This window comes from Salmo salar, chromosome 01, assembly GCF_965601325.2.
Source record: "Salmo salar chromosome 01, fSalSal1, whole genome shotgun sequence".
Classification (NCBI taxonomy): Eukaryota; Metazoa; Chordata; class Actinopteri; order Salmoniformes; family Salmonidae; genus Salmo; species Salmo salar.
Genome location: NC_138291.1, coordinates 149,923,095 through 149,943,490, shown reverse-complemented (window position 1 = coordinate 149,943,490; position 20,396 = coordinate 149,923,095). Strand labels below are relative to the sequence as shown.

The 20,396-nt window shown below is 41.8% G+C and overlaps 1 protein-coding gene across 4 annotated transcripts in view; it reads left to right on the top strand.

Moving 5' to 3' along the window:
- Nucleotides 1-20,396, top strand: part of nup214 (nucleoporin 214) — a 76,936-nt gene that overhangs the window by 6,101 nt on the left and 50,439 nt on the right. For all 4 annotated transcript variants that reach the window (XM_014133089.3, XM_014133105.3, XM_014133096.3 and 1 more), the window contains exons 6-15: nt 15-78; nt 210-313; nt 512-618; nt 808-874; nt 1,149-1,275; nt 7,303-7,461; nt 7,638-8,130; nt 11,011-11,150; nt 17,246-17,325; nt 17,456-17,539. In XM_014133089.3, coding sequence (XP_013988564.1) covers nt 15-78; nt 210-313; nt 512-618; nt 808-874; nt 1,149-1,275; nt 7,303-7,461; nt 7,638-8,130; nt 11,011-11,150; nt 17,246-17,325; nt 17,456-17,539 — 1,425 coding nt within the window. The remainder of the gene's footprint in view (nt 1-14; nt 79-209; nt 314-511; nt 619-807; nt 875-1,148; nt 1,276-7,302; nt 7,462-7,637; nt 8,131-11,010; nt 11,151-17,245; nt 17,326-17,455; nt 17,540-20,396) is intronic.

Here is a 20,396-nt window from a genome sequence, read left to right as displayed (position 1 = left end):
GCTCTCCTGAACAGGGGCTTCAGGAGAAGAAAGTGATCCCCTGCCCAAGCTTCTACAGCTCTGACAACCCTGTCAAAGGTAAACTAGACACAGATCAGGCTGGCCTGAAGCAATAAACCTGAAATTGAACATTTTAGTGCCTTAATTTTCCTGCCTGATAACCTTAATCTCAATTATATGTTTTCTTTGTGTTGTCCTTTCTCTGTCAGTGCTGGATGTGCAGTGGCTGAGTACGTTTGTGTTTGCTGTGGCATATGCAGCAGCCGACGGCTGTCCGGAAACACCTCCTGAACTGGTGGTGATCTCCCTCCCTGTGAGTAGTACCAATGGTCTGTCATGCATCTGAATGATGATGAGATCATTTTGCAGTGTTAATTTTTCATTGTTCTAATACTAATAGGGTCATTTCACTCCGTGACTGAAATGTTTTCTCTCCTAAATGATAGTTTATGGGTTTGCCTTTTTCATTATTACTGAAACCATTTTGACAATTAACATGTTGATATGTCAGACAAAGACAGAGAAGAGGGAGGAGAGGTACCTGAACTTCAACGACCCAGTGTACGGCACCTGCACTGAGAGACAGCATCACTACTTCCTCAGCCACATAGAGGACTGGTGAGACGCTCCTCACTCTGTATTCTGCCCTGCCTGTCTGCAGATATTTTTTTATTTTCTTGTTTGTAGAAAGTGGCTTTTGAATGCAAACTCAGTTCCGTTTCCCTCTGGCTCTCAACTTCAATGTTCGAGGAACAGCTGTGAGGTTGGTGAATCACTTATGCTCATTGTTATTTTTTCTTCTTTCAGGGATGTTGTTCTTGCCGCATCAGCAGCCTCCATTGAAGTCAGTGTCATCGCCAAGCAAGAAGATAAGGTAATATTTGTCAATCAGCATTGGCTTGATTCTCACACTGGGTCTTAGAAACTTTAGCAGTTCAAGGTTGATCTGGATTGCTCAACTTCAGATATCTTTGTGCAGAACATGGTCTCATCCATTGGACAAGAAGACATCACCTCAGCATCTTCTGATAAATGATTATGGAGTAGTAAAGCCCTAATCAAAGGCCAACTGATATTGATCAATTGAGCCCCTGAGTGTCTATGTTGTCATGTAACCTCTTTGTGCAATGTGCTATTGTGTTGTTCAGACCAACTGGGAGCTGTGGTTGCTGGAGGACGCCAGCAGGGGAGAGCTGCCTGTCTCTCAGAATAACGACGACACGCTGCCTCTGGGGCTGGCCATCGACTACACCAGCCAGCAGGAGATCCACATCAGTGAGTGGTTGCTGCTCTCTCCCCTTCCAGCTTTCCAGATTCTTCTGACCCCATTCCAAACTGGTCACTTTCTCCTTGATGGATTTGTAATTCTCCCCTTGCTGAATGAAAGGACTTTGCCATGTCGTTACCAGTTCATTCAGATCTACGAGTGTGGAGTAGGCAGGAAGGGTCAGGCAAAAGAAGCTGGTGAACCATTTGGAATCAGCTGATATGTTTGTCAACAATGTAGGGCTGACCCCATTTCGTCAACTGGTCGATTGTTTGGTCGATAGGCTGATGGTCGACCAAGATTTCTTTACTCGAGCAGTAGCAACAAAAAATAACATGATGTGCAAGACACCTGTCTGAGTGGACTGATCCATTGTGGAGGCCTTGGGGATGGCCCAGTCCATCAGTCTAAGACGTGCTACTGAAATTGTATATTGTTATATTATGTAAGAACAATGGTGCAACACAAATACAAATAATATTATTTAAGAACAGATGTGCTTTCTCCTGCGTTGGATAGTGGTCGCTGTCTGCGGTTCTGAAACACATAGGTGTGCTGTTGAATTGGCACTTTTCCTAGACCATGTTGCAGTGTGCATAATAGCACATTTAACCAGCATATTGGTGTTGAGAACAATGCGGCAGAGGCAACAGCAGAGTTAGGAGATGAGAAAACAGCCCTTGTCTTAATTGTCTAAGAAAAGTGAGGAGAGAGGAAACACCAACTTAATTAGGTCTATAATCAATCGCCTTAACTGTTAAATGTGCCTGGATTTATATCATCGTCATCCATATACACTACCGTTCACTACCGTTCATATATCATCATCCATATACACTACCGTTCATATATCATCATCCATATACACTACCGTTCATATATCATCATCCATATACACTACCGTTCATATATCATCATCCATATACACTACCGTTCATATCATCATCCATATACACTACCGTTCATATCATCATCCATATACACTACTGTTCACTACCGTTCATATATCATCATCCATATACACTACCGTTCATATATCATCATCCATATACACTACCGTTCATATATCATCATCCATATACACTACCGTTCATATCATCATCCATATACACTGCCGTTCATATCATCATCCATATACACTGCCGTTCATATCATCATCCATATACACTGCCGTTCATATCATCATCCATATACACTACCGTTCATATCATCCATATACACTACCGTTCATATCATCATCCATATACACTACCGTTCATATCATCATCCATATACACTACCGTTCATATCATCATCCATATACACTACCGTTCATATCATCATCCATATACACTACTGTTCACTACCGTTCATATCATCATCCATATACACTACCGTTCATATATCATCATCCATATACACTACCGTTCATATATCATCATCCATATACACTACCGTTCATATATCATCATCCATATACACTACCGTTCATATCATCATCCATATACACTACCGTTCACTACCGTTCATATATCATCATCCATATACACTACCGTTCATATCATCATCCATATACACTACCGTTCACTACCGTTCATATATCATCATCCATATACACTACCGTTCATATATCATCATCCATATACACTACCGTTCATATATCATCATCCATATACACTACCGTTCATAGATCATCATCCATATACACTACCGTTCATATATCATCATCCATATACACTACCGTTCATATCATCATCCATATACACTACCGTTCACTACCGTTCATATATCATCATCCATATACACTACCGTTCATATATCATCATCCGTATACACTACCGTTCACACATCATCATCCGTATACACTACCGTTCACACATCATCATCCGTATACACTACCGTTCACACATCGTCATCCGTATACACTACCGTTCACACATCATCATCCGTATACACTACCGTTCACACATCGTCATCCGTATACACTACCGTTCACACATCGTCATCCGTATACACTACCGTTCACACATCGTCATCCGTATGCACTACCGTTCACACATCGTCATCCGTATGCACTACCGTTCACACATCGTCATCCGTATACACTACCGTTCACACATCGTCATCCGTATACACAAATGACTATTGTAGCTGGAAACGGCTGATTTAAAAGAAAAAGAAAATGGAATATCTACATAGGCGTTCAGAGGCCCATTATCAGCAACCATCACTCCTGTGTTCCAATGGCACGTTGTGTTAGGTAATCCAAGTTTATCATTTTAAAAGGCTAATTGATCATTAGAAAACCCTTTTGCAATTATGTTAGCACAGCTGAAAACTGTTGTCCTGTTTTAAAGAAGCAATAAAACTGGCCTTCTTTAGACTAGTTGACTATCTGGAGCATCAGCATTTGTGGGTTCGATTACAGGCTCAAAATGGCCAGAAACAAAGACCTTTCTTCTGAAACTCGTCAGTCTATTCTTGTTCTGAGAAATGAAAGCTATTCCATGCGAGAAATTGCCAAGAAACTGAAGATCTCGTACAACGCTGTGTACTACTCCCTTCACAGAACAGCACAAACTGGCTCTAACCAGAATAGAAAGAGTGGGAGGCCCCCGTGCACAACTGAGCAAGAGGACAAGTACATTGTTGTCTAGTTTGAGAAACGGACACCTCACAAGTCCTCAACTGGCAGCTTTATTAAATAGTACCTGCAAAACGCCAGTCTCAACGTCAACAGTGAAGAGGCAACTCCAGGATGCTGGCCTTCTAGGCAGACCAAGAGTTTTATTTTAGTCTGGGACAGCCCTACAACCGGACAAGTTATAGTTGAGTACTCTTGTGATGGTTAGTGTCTATCAATTCACCATTACATATATCACCAGTAGTAGCCTACATTTACTGTTAATTCCCAGCATTTCTAATCTATAATGTTTGTTTGGTTATGGTAATTTCTCTTCATGCATTCAATATATAGGGAGTATACAAAACATTAAGGACACCTGCTCTTTCCATGACAGACTGACCAGGTGAATCCTGGTGAAAGCTATGATCCCTTATTGATGTAACCTGTTCAATCCTCTTCAATCAGTGTAGATGAAGGGGAATAGACAGGCTAAGGAAGGATTTTTAAGCCTTAAAACAATTGAGACATGGATTGTGTACGTGTGCCATTCGGATGGTGAGTGGGGAAGACAAAATATTTAAGTGCCTTTGAACGGGGTATGAAAGTAGGTGCTAGGCGTACCGGTTTGTGTCAAGAACTGTACCGCTGCTGGGTTTTTCACGTTCAACAGTTTCCCGTGTGTATCCACAATGCTCCACCACCCAAAGGACATCCAGCCAACTTGAGACAACTGTGGGAAGCATTGGAGTCAATATGGGCCAGCATCCCTGTGGAACACTTTCGACACCTTGTATATTCCATACCTCGACGAATTGAGGCTGTTCTGAGGGCAAAAGGGGGGCTGCAACTCAATATTAGGAATGAATTCCTAGTGATTGGTACACTCAGTGTATTATTATTATTATTATTATTACTACTAATACTACTACAGTAGTTTACCGTTCTGATTGTAGGAGTGGACACGTTTCTAGAGCTTACAATGTATAGTGCATTCAGAAAGTATTCACACCACTTGACTTTTTTCACATTTTTATGTGAAAATGTGAAATGTGTACAGCCTTATTCTAAAATGGATTCAATTGTTGTTTTTCCCTCATCAATCTACACATAATACCCCAAAATGACGAAGCAAAAGGAGGTTTTTAGAAATGTTTGCAAATGTATTAAAAGTGAAAAACATATCACATTTACATAAGTATTCAGACCCTTTACTCAGTACTTTGTTGAAGCACCTTTGGCAGTGATCACAGCCTCGAGTCTTCTTGGGTATGACGCTACAAGCTTGGCAGACCTGTATGTGATGAGTTTCTCCCATTCTTCTCTGCAGATCCTCTCAAGCTCTGTCAGGTCGAATGGGGAGTATCGCTGCACAGCTATTTTCAGGTCTCCAGAGATGTTTGATCAGGTTCAAGTCTGGGCTCTGGCTGAGCCACTCAAGGACATTCAGAGACTTGTCCCGAAGCCACTCCTGCGTTGTCTTGTCTGTGTGATTAGGGTCGTTGTCCTGTTGGAAGGGAACCTTTGTCCCAGTCTGAGGTCCTGAGCGGTCTAGAGAAGGTTTTCATCAAGGATCTCTCAGTACTTTGCTCTGTTGATCTTTTCCTTGATCCTGACTAGTCTCCAAGTCCCTGCCATTGAAAAACATCCCCACAGCATGATGTTTCTTACAGATGTGATGCTTGGCATTCAGGTCAGAGTTCAACAGAATCTTGTTTCTCATGGTCAGAGTCCTTTAGGTGCCTTTTGGCAAACTCCAAGCAGGCTGTCATGTGCCTTTTACTGAGGAGTGGCTTCCGTCTGGCCACTCTACCATAAAGGCCTGATTGGTGCAATGCTGCAGTGATGGTTGTCCTTCTGGACGGTTCTCCCATCTCCACAGAGGAACTTTGGAGCTCTGTCAGTGACCATCGGGTTCTTGGTCACTTCCCCGACCAAGGCCCTTCTCCCCCGATTGTTCAGTTTGGCCGGGTGGCTAGCTCTAGGAAGAGTCTTCCATTTTAAGAATAATGGAGGCCACTGTGTTCTTGGGGACCTTCAATGTTGGAGACATTTTTTGGTACCCTTCCCCAGATCTGTACCTCGACACAATCCTGTCTCGGAGCTCTACGGACGATTCCCTCGACCTCATGGCTTGGTTTTTGCTCTGATGTGCAAAAAGGGGGACCTTATAGACAGGTGTGTGCCTTTCCAAATCATGTCCAGTCAGTTGAATTTACCACAGGTGGACTCCAATCAAGTTAACATCTCAAGGATGATCAAAGGAAACAGGACGCACCTGAGCTCAATTTCAAGTCTCATAGCAAAGGGTCTGAATACTTATGTAAATAAGTTATTTCTGTTTTTATTTTTTATAAATTTGTAAACATTTCTAAAAACCTGTTTACGCTTTGTCATTATGGGGTATTGTGTGTAGATTGATGAGAATCTTTTTTTAAAATCAATTTTAGAATAAGGCCGTAACGTAACAAAATGTGGAAAAAGTCAAGGTGTCTGAATGCTTTCCCAATGCACTGTACAGTTTATTTTATTAAAACACATAGGGTTTGTCTATATATGGAAAAATACACATTTAAACATTTCTACCAATCGATTGGTCGAAAGAAAACACTACTCTCGTCTGTAAAGTTTTTTTAATGCACTGCAATGTTCCGCTCCTCAGTGTCAGTCAGTAGCATTTGGTATGCGACGCTGGTTGGTACGTTCTTTTTGGCAACTGTCAGATGAATAGTGATATGCTACTGTCTCGGTATCTACTGGTATCTACAGTCAGTCAAACTGTCACGTAGTACCGCTGATGTTCCTGTCTGGGCTCCCCGCTTAAAAGACTCCACCAGCAAACCAAACTATCAATTTGAGCAGCATTTTTAAATGATTGTATTCTGATCAAATCCTGTCTCGAGAGACCTAGGCTGTATTGGATAGAAAGAGAAAGGGGGAGGCCCACGTTCATTACAATGACTCGGACGAATGAGAGAACATCAACAGAACCAGACAAGCATGTCTGAGAATGCTGATGAGGTTTACCCTGAGCTTTCCAAACTGTTGTTCTGTCTCTGGAGAGCAGTCTCAGGCAAGCAGACTCATTATTTGTCTCATCACACTGGCTTTAGTGCTGGTTTTTCCTCCAAGTGCTCAGGGCTTTGTTTCTTACTAAGAACTCAAGGTCTCTTACGTCACACAGCAATATAGCAATTCATATGCTCTGTACTTGTCTCGGCTTTTGTTAATGTCCTGGGTACCTGTGTGTGGGCGTGCATCTTCCATGAGCTTAAGTGTGTTTGTGTGTGTGTATATCTGTCTGGCTGGGTGTTTGCCTTGTTGTTTCAGTTAAAGTGTGTGTATGCCTGTGTGTTTCTCTCTGGCTACCAATAGTTAGACCTAGTTAGTTATACTGTACTTGATGTCACTTTTCCCCGCTATGTCACTACAGCCGATGAGAAGACTTTGCCCCCGGCGCCCACTCTGCTGCTGCTGTCTACAGATGGAGTTCTGTGCCCCTTTTCACTGCTCAACTTCAACCCTGGGGTCAAGCAACTGGTCGCTGCCCCCACCAGCCTGGCCCTGGACGGAGAGAGACTGCCCCCTGCAGGTCTGGAGGACCTCTTCAGCTTTTTCATATTTACAAATCGTGTATTTTTTTTCTATCTCACTGAATACATTTGTCTTATGATACTTGCAATACCTATACTACTATCATACTGTAAAGTATTTATAATAGTGTTGTGATAGGATCCACTAAAAGCAGCTCTCCTCTCTGCATTGCAGGATCTGCAGCTCCCCTCCCCCCTTACCCAACCTCCTCTCTCCCATCAGCCCCGGCGGCATTCCCTCCGCTCCGCCTTCCCTTGGCCACCACACCAAACCCTCCTCCCCCTGCCTCCTCCCCTGCCTCTGTTTCACTGTTCACCGCAGCCCCAGCTCCAGCCTCCTCATCCGGCTTCTCGTTCTCCATGCCCCCCTCCTCTTCCACTGCTCCCCCCGCCTTCTTTCTGGGGGGCTCTACTGCCTTCAGTGCGAGCCCAGCCTTGGCCACCTCTGGTAGCTTCTCCTTCTCCTCCAAGCCCCTGACAGAGACCCCAGCCGCAGCTTCGGCCTTCTCCGTCAGTGCCCCCAAACTTCCAGTGATGGAAATGGCTCCAGTTCCGGCCCCCACTCCAAAGCCCACCCCCCAGCGCCTGGCCACCGCCTCCCCCATCACGGTGCTCCGAGGCACCCCCGAGCCAACCACTCCCGCTGTGAAGATGAACCTCAATGACAGGTGAGAGGTTGATATACATACCTGAATAACTTTGACTGTTTACATTTCACTTAGATCAGTTATGGGCAACTCACGGCCCCCCTTTTGTAGGCCTGCGGACCAATTTCAATTAAAAACGACTCCGTTAGGGTCTCAACTTACTGTTGAGAGTTCGAGTAATAGAATACACAAGGTGCTGTTTTGAAATTCGTTTGTGCATCAGCAGTGACTTAATTAGCCCATGTCAGCCAAAAAAATTCGATTACATTTTATTTATTTTTTATTTATTGTTAAGTTAGTCTAGCGGCCCGCTATCTAAAACTTGTAGTAAGCATGGATGAATTACCGACTGGGGTAGGGCCCATTGATCATCAGTTATCATTTTAAAAACATTTACCTCCACCCTATGGCAAAATGTGTAGAATTGCATGAAATTAGTTATCAAATTGCTAAACCTTCTCTCCGCCCCATCGCAAAAAATCTTTAAAATATACATTTTTTCCTCTTTGATGTCATAAGGCGTGTCACTGAAATGTTTTGTTCGCTAGGTGGTGGGGGGGCTGTATTTGGTATTTTTTTAGGATCCACATTAGCTGTTGCAAAAGGAGCAGCTACTCTTCCTGGGGTCCATACAAAACATGAAACATGACATAATACAAAACATTAATACACGAGCAGCTCAAGGACAGAACTACATAAAAAAAAGTGTAAAGGCACACACAGCCTACATATCAATACATACACAAACTATCTAGGTCAAATAGGGGATAGGCGTTGAGGTGTTGCTTTATCTGTTTTTGAAACAAGGTTTGCTGTTTATTTGAGCAGTATGAGATGGAATGGAGTTCCGTGCAATAATGACTCTCTATAATATGTACGTTTTCTTGAATTTGTTCTGGATTTGGGGACTGTGAAAAGACCCCTGGTGGCATGTCTGGTGGGGTAAGTGTGTGTGTCAGAGCTGTTTGTAAGTAGACTATGCAAACAATTTGGGATTTTCAACACATTTAATGTTTCTTATTATAAGAAGTGTTGCAGACAGTCTTTCCTCAACTCTTAGCCAAGATAGACTGGCATGCATAGTATTTATATCAGCCCTCTGATTACAATGAAGAGCAAGACGTGCCGCTCTGTTCTGGGCCAGCTGGAGCTTAACTACGCCTTTCCTTGCAGCATTTGACGACATGACTGGACAATAATCAAGAAAAGACAAAACTAGAGTCTGCAGAACTTGCTTTTTGAAGTATGGTGTCAACAAAGCAGAGCATCTCTTTTTATTACGGACAGACCTCCCCATTTTTACAACCATTGAATCTATATGTTTTGACCATGACAGTTTACAATCTAAGGTAATGGCAAGTCATTTAGTCTCAACTTGTTCAACAGCCACGCCATTCATTACCAGGTCTAGAACTTAGGGAATGATTTGTACCAAATACAATGCTCTTAGTTTTAGAGATGTTCATTACTGTCCACCCATTCCAAAACAGACTGCAGCACTTTAAGGGTTTCAATGACTTCATTAGCTGTGATTTCTGATGTGTATATGGTTGAACATCAGCATACATGGACACACATGTTGTTTTAATGCCAGTGGCAGGTCATTGGTAAAAATAGAAAAGAGTAGAGGGCCTAGAAAGCTGCCCTGCGGTACGCCACACTTTACATGTATGACATTAGAGAAGGTTCCATTAAAGAAAACCCTTATGAGTTATATTTTGTAGATTGCCATATCCTGGATTCAGAGCTGAGGTTGAAAAGCCATAACACAAGTTTTTTTCAACAACAGGTAATGGTCAATAATATCAAAGGCTGCACTGAAATCTAACAGTACAGCTCCCACAATCTTATTATCAATTTCTTTCAACAAATCATCTGCCATTTGTGTCAGTGCCGTACATGTTGAGTGCCCTTCTTTATAAGCATGCTGAACGTCTGTTCTTCATTTGTTTACAGAGAAATAGCATTGTATTTGGTCAAACACCATTTTTTCCAAGAGTTTGCTAAGAGCTGGCAGCAAACGTATAGGGCTGCTGTTAGAACCAGTAAAGGCCCCTTTACCACTTTTGTTTAGCGGAATTACTTTGTCTTCCCTCCAGGCCTGAGGCCGAAGACTTTCCTCTAGGCTCAGATTAAAGATATGACAGATAGGAGTGGATATAGAGTTGGCCACCATCCTCAGTAGCTTTCCATCTAAGTTGTCAATGCCATTAGGTTTGTCATTATTGATCGATATCAATAATTTTCGCACCTCCCACACTAACTTTACAAAATTCAAACTTGCAATGCTTGTTTTTTTTATGCATGAATACGATAGCTCACTGTTCGTTTGCCCACTTTGCCAATGAAGTAATCATTAAATTAAATGCCAACATCAAATGTTTTTTTGTATGGGCCTGATTCGATGAAAGATGGAGTTAAATTTGTCTTTCTGCCCATCATTTCATTTTAAGTACTCAAGTTTTTTTTCCATCATTCTTTATATCATTGATCTTGGCTTCATAATACAGTTTCTTCTTCTTTTTGTTGAGTTTAGTCACATCATTTCTCAATTTGCAGTAAGTCACCCAGTCAGATGTGCAGCCAGACTTATTATCTGCTCCTTTTGCCCCATCTCTTTCAACCATACCGTTTTTCAATTCCTGATCAATCCATGGAGCCTTAAGCGTTCTAACAGTCAGTTTCTTAACAGGTGCATGTTTAGCAATAATTGGAAGAAGCAATTTCATAAATTCATCAAGTGCAGCGTCTGGATGTGGGTACGCAGACCCATGAGCCACTGCCAGCCCCTCATGATGAGTTCTGTGTTTTATGGCCCCTACCCCCATCAAAGTTGCCCATCCCTGACTTAGATGTTTGTTGGCTGGCTTAGCTAGATATGCTTATGTTTCTGTCCCTCAGATTCCTGGCAGTAGAAACCCCCGCTGCAGCTCCAGCCTCCCAGCCCTTCTCCTTCAACTCCACACCCAAAGCTGCCTTCTCTGAGCCTAGCAGCCATCCCGCTCCTCTGCCCATAGTCACCAAGTCTGCAGCCATGCCAGGTAAGGACAATAATAAGCATAATTCAGCATAATTCATACAGATGTACAGTGCCTTCAGAAAGTATTCATACCCCTTGACTTATTCCACATTTTGTTACAGCCTGAATTCAAAATGGATTAAATATAAACATGTTTTCACCCAAAAACACACGATACCCCATAATGACAAAGTGAAAACATGTTTTTAGAAATGTTAGCAAATTTATTGAGAATAAATGTAATTTACATAAGTATTCACACCCCTGAGTCAATACTTTGTATGAGCACCTTTGGCTGTCATTGCAACTTTGAGTTGTCTTGGGTATGTCAGCTTTGCACATCAGGAATTGGGGAATTTATCCCATTTTTTTCCCTTGAAGATTTCCTCAAGCTCTGTTAAGTTCGATAGGGAGCGGCAGTGAACAGCAATCTTCAATTCTTTCCGTAGATTTTCAATGGGATTCAAGTCCGGGCTTTGTCTGGGTCACTCAAGGACTTTCACATTCTTGTTCTGAAGCCATTCCAGCGTTGCTTCGGCTGTATGCTTGAGGTCATTGTCCAGTTGGAACGTAGATCTACGCCCCCGGTCATTTGCACTCTGAAGCAGGTTCTCATCAAGGATTTGGCTCCATTCACTGTTCCCTCTATCCTTACCAGTCTCCCAGTGCATGCCGCTGAAAAGCATCCCATAGCACGATGCTGCCACCGCCATGATTCACGATAGGGATGGTGCTAGACAGGTGATGAGCTGTGACAGGTTTTCTCCAGAAATAGTGCTTTGCATTCAGACCAAAGAGTTTAAAAAAAATCTCATCAGACCACAGAATCTTTGGCCTTATGCTCTGTCTTTCACATGCCTTTAAGCAAACTCCAGGCATGCTGTCATGTGCCTTTTTCTCAGGAGTGGCTTCTGTCCGGCCACTCTCCCATAAAGCCCAAAATGGTGAAGTGCTGTTGAGACTTGTCCTTCTGGCAGGTTCTCCCATCTCTGCCAAGGATGGCTGTAGTTCTGTCCGAATGGTCCTGGGTTTTTGGTCACCTCCCTGACCAAGGTTGTTCTTGCCTGGTTGCTCAGTTTGGTCGGATGGCCATCTCTAGGCAGAGTCTGGGTAGTTCCATATTTTCAATTTCCCAATGCTACAGAACACTGTGCTCTTGGAAACTTTCAACACTCAAGAAATTGTTTCATATCCTTCCCCAGATATGCCTCATTGCAATTCTACCTTGATGATCGATGCATAATTCCCCCGACCTCATGGCTTGGTTTTTGCTCTGACATGCACTGTCAACTGTGGGACCTTATATAGACAGGTGTGTACGTTTCCAAATCATGTCCAGTTAATTGAATTGGCCACAGGTGGACTCCAATCAAGTTGTAGAAACATCTCAAGGCTGATCAAATGAAATTGCATGCACCTGTGCTCAATTTGGAGTGTGATACGGTTGAAGTCAGACGTTTGCATATGCTTAGGTTGGAGTCATTAAAACTCGTTTTTCAACCACTCCACATATTTCTTGTTAACAAACTATAGTTTTGGCAAGTTGGTTAGGACATCTACTTTGTGCATGACACAAGTCATTTTCCCAACAATTGTTTACAGACAGATTATTTCACTTATAATTCACTGTATCACAATTCCAGTGGGTCAGAAGTTTACATACACTAAGTTACTGTGCCTTTAACCTAGTGTCCCACCCACGGTTCACACTATTCAACAGCCAGTGAAAAATCAGAGCGCCAAATTTAAAACCACAAAATGTCATAATTCAAAGTTCTCAAACAAAGGACTATTTTACACCATTTTTAAAGGTACACGTCTCCTTAACCTCTTACATCTAGACGTTCCGCTAGCGGAACACCTGCTCCAATATCCAATGATAGGCGTGGCGCGAATTACAAATTCCTCAAAAATACAAAAACTTCAATTTTTCAAACGTATGACTATTTCACAGCATTTTAAAGACAAGACTCTCCTTTATCTAACCACACTGTCCGATTTCAAAAAGGCTTTACAGCGAAAGCAAAACATTAGATTATGTCAGCAGAGTACCCAGCCAGAAATAATCAGACACCCATTTTTCAAGCTAGCATATGTCACAAAAACCCAGAAGACAGCTAAATGCAGCACTAACCTTTGATGATCTTCATCAGATGACACACCTAGGACATTATGTTATACAATACATGCATGTTTTGTTCAATCAAGTTCATATTTATATCAAAAAACAGCTTTTTACATTAGCATGTGACGTTCAGAACTAGCAAACTTCCGGGGAATTTACTAACAATTTACTAAGTTACTCACGATAAACGTTCACAAAAAGCATAACAATTATTTTAAGAATTATAGATACAGAACTCCTCTATGCACTCGATATGTCCGATTTTAAAATAGCTTTTTGGTGAAAGCACATTTTGCAATATTCTAAGTACATAGCCCAGCCATCACGGGCTAGCTATTTAGACACCCGGCAAGTTTAGCCTTCACCAAAATCAGATTTACTATAACAAAAATGTTCTTACCTTTGTTGTCTTCGTCAGAATGCACTCCCAGGACTTCTACTTCAATAACAAATGTTGGTTTGGTCCCAAATAATCCATCGTTATATCCGAATCGCGGCGTTTTGTTCGTGCGTCCCAGACACTATCCGAAATGGTAAATCAGGGTCGCGCGCATGGCGCAATTGGTGAGAAAAAAATTCTAAATATTCCATTACCGTACTTCGAAGCATGTCAACCGCTGTTTAAAATCAATTTTTATGCAATTTATCTCGTAAAAAAGCGATAATATTCCGACCGGGAATCTCGTTTTCGGCAAACAGAGGAAAAATCACAAAGACGGGGGCGGCCAGGGCACGCGCCTAAGCCCACAGTCACTTGATCGGCCACTTGAGAAAGGCGATAATGTGTTTCAGCCTGGGGCTGGGATGACGACATTCAGGTTTTTCCCGGGCTCTGAGCGCCCATGGAAGACGTAGGAAGTGTCACGTTAGAGCAGAGATCCTTTGTAAAAGATAGAGATGGCAAAGAAGTTCAAGAAATGGTCAGACAGGCCACTTCCTGTAAAGGAATCTCTCAGGTTTTGACCTGCCATTTGAGTTCTGTTATACTCACAGACACCATTAAAACAGTTTTAGAAACTTTGGAGTGTTTTCTATCCAAAGCCAATAATTATATGCATATTCTAGTTACTGGGCAGGAGTAGTAACCAGATTAAATCGGGTACGTTTTTTTATCCAGCCGTGAAAATACTGCCCCCTAGCCATAACAGGTTAATGAAACCACGTTGTCCGATTTCAAAAAGGCTTTATGGCGAAAGCATAAAGTTAGATTATGTTAGGACAGTTCCAACACAAGAAAAAGCACACAGCCATTTTCCTAGCAAGGACAGGCGTCACAAAAACCAGAAAACCAGCTATGCATGCACTAACCTTTGACGATCTTCATCAGATGACACTCCTAGGACATCATGTTACACAATACATGCATTTTTTGTTTGATCAAGTTCATATTTATATCCATAAACCCCATTTTACATTGGAGCGTGATGTTCAGAAAATATTTTGCCTCCAATACTGTCGGTGAGCAGCACAACAATTTACAAAAATACTCACCATAAACGTTAATAAAATATTAAACTGTTATTCAAAGAATTATAGATGAACATCTCCTTTATGCAAACGCTGTGACAGATTTCAAAAAAGCTTCACGGGGAAAGCACACTTTGCAATAATCTGAGTACTGCGCTCAGAAAAATACACTAGGCAATACAGATACCCTCCATTTTGGAGTCATCTAAAATCATAAATAGCATTAGAAATATTCACTTACCTTTGATGATCTTCATCAGAAGGCACTTCCAGGAATCCCAGGTCCACAATAAATGTTGCTTTGTTTGATAAAGTCCATAATTTATGTCCAAATAGCTCCTTGTTGTTAGTGCGTTCAGTTAGCTACTCCAAGTGTAGGAAGCATGCGGAAAATGTCACGATGAAAAGTAAAAAAAGTTTGATTTACGTTCGTTCAAACATGTCAAACGTTGTATAGCATCAATCTTTAGGGCCTTTATCACTTAGAACTTCAATAATATTCCTACCAGACGATTCCAGCGTTTGGAACACAGATAACTCTCACGTGAATGCACGCCAATGAACAGCAGTACCTTCCTGAGTCAACAACTTCCAACTTCCTCTGTTCGCTCTCTGTTCATCATAGACGCCTCAAACAACTTTCTAAAGACTGTTGACATCTAGTGGAAGCCTTAGGAAGTGCAAAATTAACCCTAAGTCACTGTGTGTTTGATTGGCAATGACTTGAAAGGACTACAAGCACCAGAATTCTCACTTCCTGGTTAGATTTTTCTCAGGTTTTTGCCTGCCATATGAGTTCTGTTATACTCAGACATCATTTTTTGAAATTTCAGAGTGTTTTCTATCCAAATCTACTAATAATATGCATATTCTAGTTTCTGGGCCCGAGAAGTAGGCCATTTAATTTGGGTACGTTTTTCATCCGGCCGTGAAAATACTGCCCCTACCCTAGAGGTTAAACAGCTTGGATTAATTCCAGAAAATGTCATGGCTTTAAAAGCTTCTGATGGGCTAATTGACATCATTTGAGTCAATTGGAGGTTTACCTGTGGATGTATTTCAAGGCCTACCTTCAAACTCAGTGCCTCGTTGCTTGACATCATGGGAAAATCAAAAGAAATCAGCCAAGAATTGTAGACCTCCAAGTTCATCCTTGGTAGCAATGTCCAAACTCCCGAAGGTACCACTTTCATCTGTACAAACAATAGTACGCAAGTATAAACACCATGGGACCACGCAGCCGTCATACTGCTCAGGAAGGAGACGTGTTCTGTCTCCTAGAGATTAACGTACTTTGGTGCGAAAAGTGCAAATCAATCCCAGAACAACAGCAAAGGACCTTGTGAAGACGATGGAGAAAATGGGTACAAAATTATATCCACAGTAAAATGAGTCCCATATCGACATAACCTGAAAGGCCGCTCAGCAAGGAAGAAGCCACTGCTCCAAAACTGCCATAAAAAAGCCAGACTACAGTTTGCAACTGCACATGGGGACAAAGATCGTACTTTTTGGAGAAATGTCCTCTGGTCTGATGAAACAAAAATAGAACTGTTTGGCCATAATGACCATCATTATGTTTGGAGGAAAAAGGGGGAGGCTTGCAAGCTGAAGAACACCCAACCATGAAGCACAGGGGTGGCAGCATCATATTGTGGAGGTGCTTTGCTGCAGGAGGGACTGGTGTACTTCACAAAATAGATGGCATCATGAGGCAGGAAAATTATGTGGATATATTGAAGCAGCATCTCAAGACATCAGTCAGGAAGTTAAAGCTTGGTCGCAAATGGGTCTTCCAAATGGACAATGGCCCCAAGCATACTTCCAAAGTTGTGGCAAAATGGCTTAAGGACAACAATGTCAAGGTATTGGAGTGGCCATCACAAAGCCCTGACCTCAATCCTATAGAAAATTTGTAGGCACAACTGAAAAAGCGTGTGTGAGCAAGGAGGCCTACAAATCTGACTCAGTTACACCAGCTTTGTCAGGAGGAATGGGCCAAAATTCACCCAACTTACTGTGGGAAGGTTGTTGAAGGCTACAATTTAAAAGCAATGCTACCAAATACTAATTGAGTTTGTAAACTTCTGACCCACTGGGAATGTGATGAAAGAAATAATTCTCTCTACTATTATTCTGACATTTCACATTATTAAAATAAAGTGGTGATCCTAACTGACCTAAGTTAGGGAATTTTTACTTACATTAAATGTCAGGAATTGTGAAAACCTGAGTTTAAATGTATTTGGGTAAGGTGTATTTAAACTTTCAACTGTACATTTGCACCCCAAAAAATTGACATGTTTTCACTTTGACATTATGGAGTAGTGTGTGTGTGTGGTGGGTGAGATTAAATAAATACATTTTAATCTATTTTGAATTCAGGCTGTAGCATAACAGAATGTGGTGAAGAGTCAAGGGGTATGAACAATTTCTGAAGCCACTGTACTTCATTTTTCAAAATTAGAATCTTTATTGTTTTGGTTTGTGATATTGTTGATATCCATTCTGTCTTTCTGTTTCAGGCCCAGTCCAAACCAGTACACCCCCCACGGTTGTACAGAAATCTGCCCCAGCCACCCAGACAAGTACACCCACTCCACAGGTGCTAAAACATCATCTGCCTATTGAAATAAATAAGATATTAGACCAACAATCAATTTATTGTAGGACAGGTCATAATAGTAGAGACAAATGCAGTGTCTAGAGACATCTGTCTGTTTGCTGTCCTCTAGGCTGCGCTGAGTGTGAATGCCCTGGAAAAGCAGCTGCAGCCGAGGAAGGACTCAGACCCAGTCATGGCTGGAATACTGGAGGAGGTAACAGATTAATCCAATAGTCTTTCTCTCAAACTACTGCTACTTAATTACTTTTTTATTTTATTATGAATCCTATTTAGTATCATAACCACACACATTCAGTGGAGTTAACCCACAAAGGAATCGAACCCAGCACCATGCTCCAACCAATTTACACTATATGGGTCTTGCTATAAATAATGGGGCTAATGTGTGACGTTGGTATAAACATTTCAAAATGCTTTGAAATAACAACAAAAAAAACTTTTTTTATGCAGTTCCAGTTGTGTACTTGGGGGAATATATTTGCAAGTTGGCCCATAATTCCACCTTTACAATAAGATGGGCCTAGGACTATACATCCTTTAAGCAGGGTTCATACAGACAAGGACTTTTAGTGATTTTGTTTCAAGCTCTTAATTTATATTTTGAAGGACCTCAATGTTATACAATTGTATAATGTGTATAATTGTACATATAGGGCCTAATATAGAACGCGCCCCCCAAAAAAAGGCATGCAAAAAGTAGGCCTTACCAATGCGTTGATATTCAAATTATTATTACATTACAAAATATGTGAAAATAATGTCGACTTCACTAAATACACTGAAAGAAAATATATAAAAGCAACATGCAACAATTTCTTAGATTTTACTGAGTTACAGTTCATATAAGGAAATCAGTAAATTGAAATATATAAATTAGGCCCTAATCTATGGACTGGGAATATACAGTGCATTTGGAAAGTATTCAGACCATTGACTTTTTCCACATTTATTACATTACAGCCTTATTATAAAATGTATTAAATAGGTTTTTTTTCTTTCATCAATTTACACACAGTACCCCATAAAGCAAAAACAGTTTTTTATTTTTATTTTATATGAGCAAATTTCTGACATTTACATAAGTATTCAGACCCTTTTACTCAGTACTTTGTTGAAGCACCATTGGCAGCAATTACAGCACACCTGTATTTGGGGAGTTTCTCTCATTCTTTTCTGCAGATCCCCTCAAGCTCTGTCAGGTTGGATGGGGAGTGTCGCTGCACAGCTATTTTCAGGTCTCCAGAGATGTTCAATCATGTTCAAGTCCAGGCTCTAGCTGGGCCACTCAAGGACATTCAGAGATTTGTCCCAAAGCCACTACTGCGTTGTCTTGGCTGTTTAGGGTCGTTGTCCTGACCTCCTGTCTGAGGTCCTGAGCGCAAGGATCTCTCTGTACTTTGCTCCATTTGTCTTTCCCTCGATCCTGACTTGTCTCCCAGCCCCTGCCACTAAAAAACTTTCCCACAGCATGATGCTGTCACCACCATGCTTCACAGTATGGATGGTGCCAGGTTTCCTCTAGACGTGGAAACGTGATGCTTGGCATTCAGGCCAAAGAGTTCAATTTTGGTTTCATCAGACCAGATAATCTTGTTTCTTATGGTCAGAGTCCTTTAGATGCCTTTTGGCAAGCTCCAAGCAGGCTGTCATTTGCCTTTTACTGAGTGGCTTCCGTTTGGCCACTCTACTATAAAGGCCTGATTGGTGGCGTGCTCAAAGATGGTTGTCCTTCTGGATGGATCTCCCATCTCCACAGAGGAACTCTGGAGCTCTGTCAGAGTGACCATCAGGTTCTTTGTCACCTCCCTCACCAAGGCCCTTCTCCCCTGATCGCTCAGTTTGGCTGGGTTGCCAGCTCTAGGAAGAGTCTTGGTGATTCCAAACTTCTTCCATTTAACAATGATGGAGGCCACTGTGTTCTTGGGGATCTTCAATGCTGCAGAAAGGTTTTGGTACCCTTCCCCAGATCTTTGCCTCAGTACAATTCTGTCTTGGAGCTCTACGGACAAGTCCTTTGACCTCATGGCTTGGTTTTTGCTCTGACGTGCACTGTCAACTGTGGGTCCTTATATAGATGTGTGTGTCTTTCCAAATCATGTCCAGTCAATTAAATTTACAACAGGTGGACTCTAATAAAGTTGTGGAAACATCTCAAGGATGATCGATGGAAACAGGATGCACCTGAGATCAATTTCACATCTCATAGCAAAGGGTCTGAATACTTATTTAAATAAGGTATTTCTATTATTTTTCATAAATGTGCAAACATTTCTAAAAACCTGTTTTAGCTTTCTCATTATGGGCTATTATATGTAGATTGAGGACATCTTTTTATTTAGTCCATTTTAGAATAAGCCTGTAATGTAACAAAATGTGGAAAATGGGAAGGGGTCTGAATACTCTAAGGAAATGCACTGTAGATATCAATCTGTTGGTCACAGATCCTTTAAAAAAAAAAAACATTAAATATAAACATATGGGTGTGGATCAGAAAACCAGTCAATATCAGGTGTGACCACCATTTGCCTCATGCAGCACGACACCTCTTCTTCAAATATACTTTATGAGGCAGTTGATTGTGCCCTGTGTAATGTTGTCCAACTCCTCTTCAATGGCTGTACTAAGTTGCTTGATATTGGTGGGAACTAGAACACAATGTCATACACATCAATCCAGAGCATCCCAAACGAGCTTAATGGGTGACATGTCTGGTGAGTATGCAGGCCATGGAAGAACTGGGACATTTCAGTATCCAGGAATTGTGTACAGATCTTTGTGACATGGGGCCGTGCATTATCATGCTGAAACATGAGGTGATGGCGGCGGATGAATGGCACGACCATGGGCCTCAGGATCTCGTCACAGTATCTTTGTGCATTCAAATTGCCATCGATAAAATGCAGTTGTGTTCGTTGTCCGTGGCTTATGCCAGCCCATACCATAACCCCACCACCACCATGTGGCACTCTATTCACAATGTTGACATCAGCAAACCGCTCGCCCACACAACGCCATCTGCCCAGTGAAACTGGGATTCCTCCGTGAAGAGC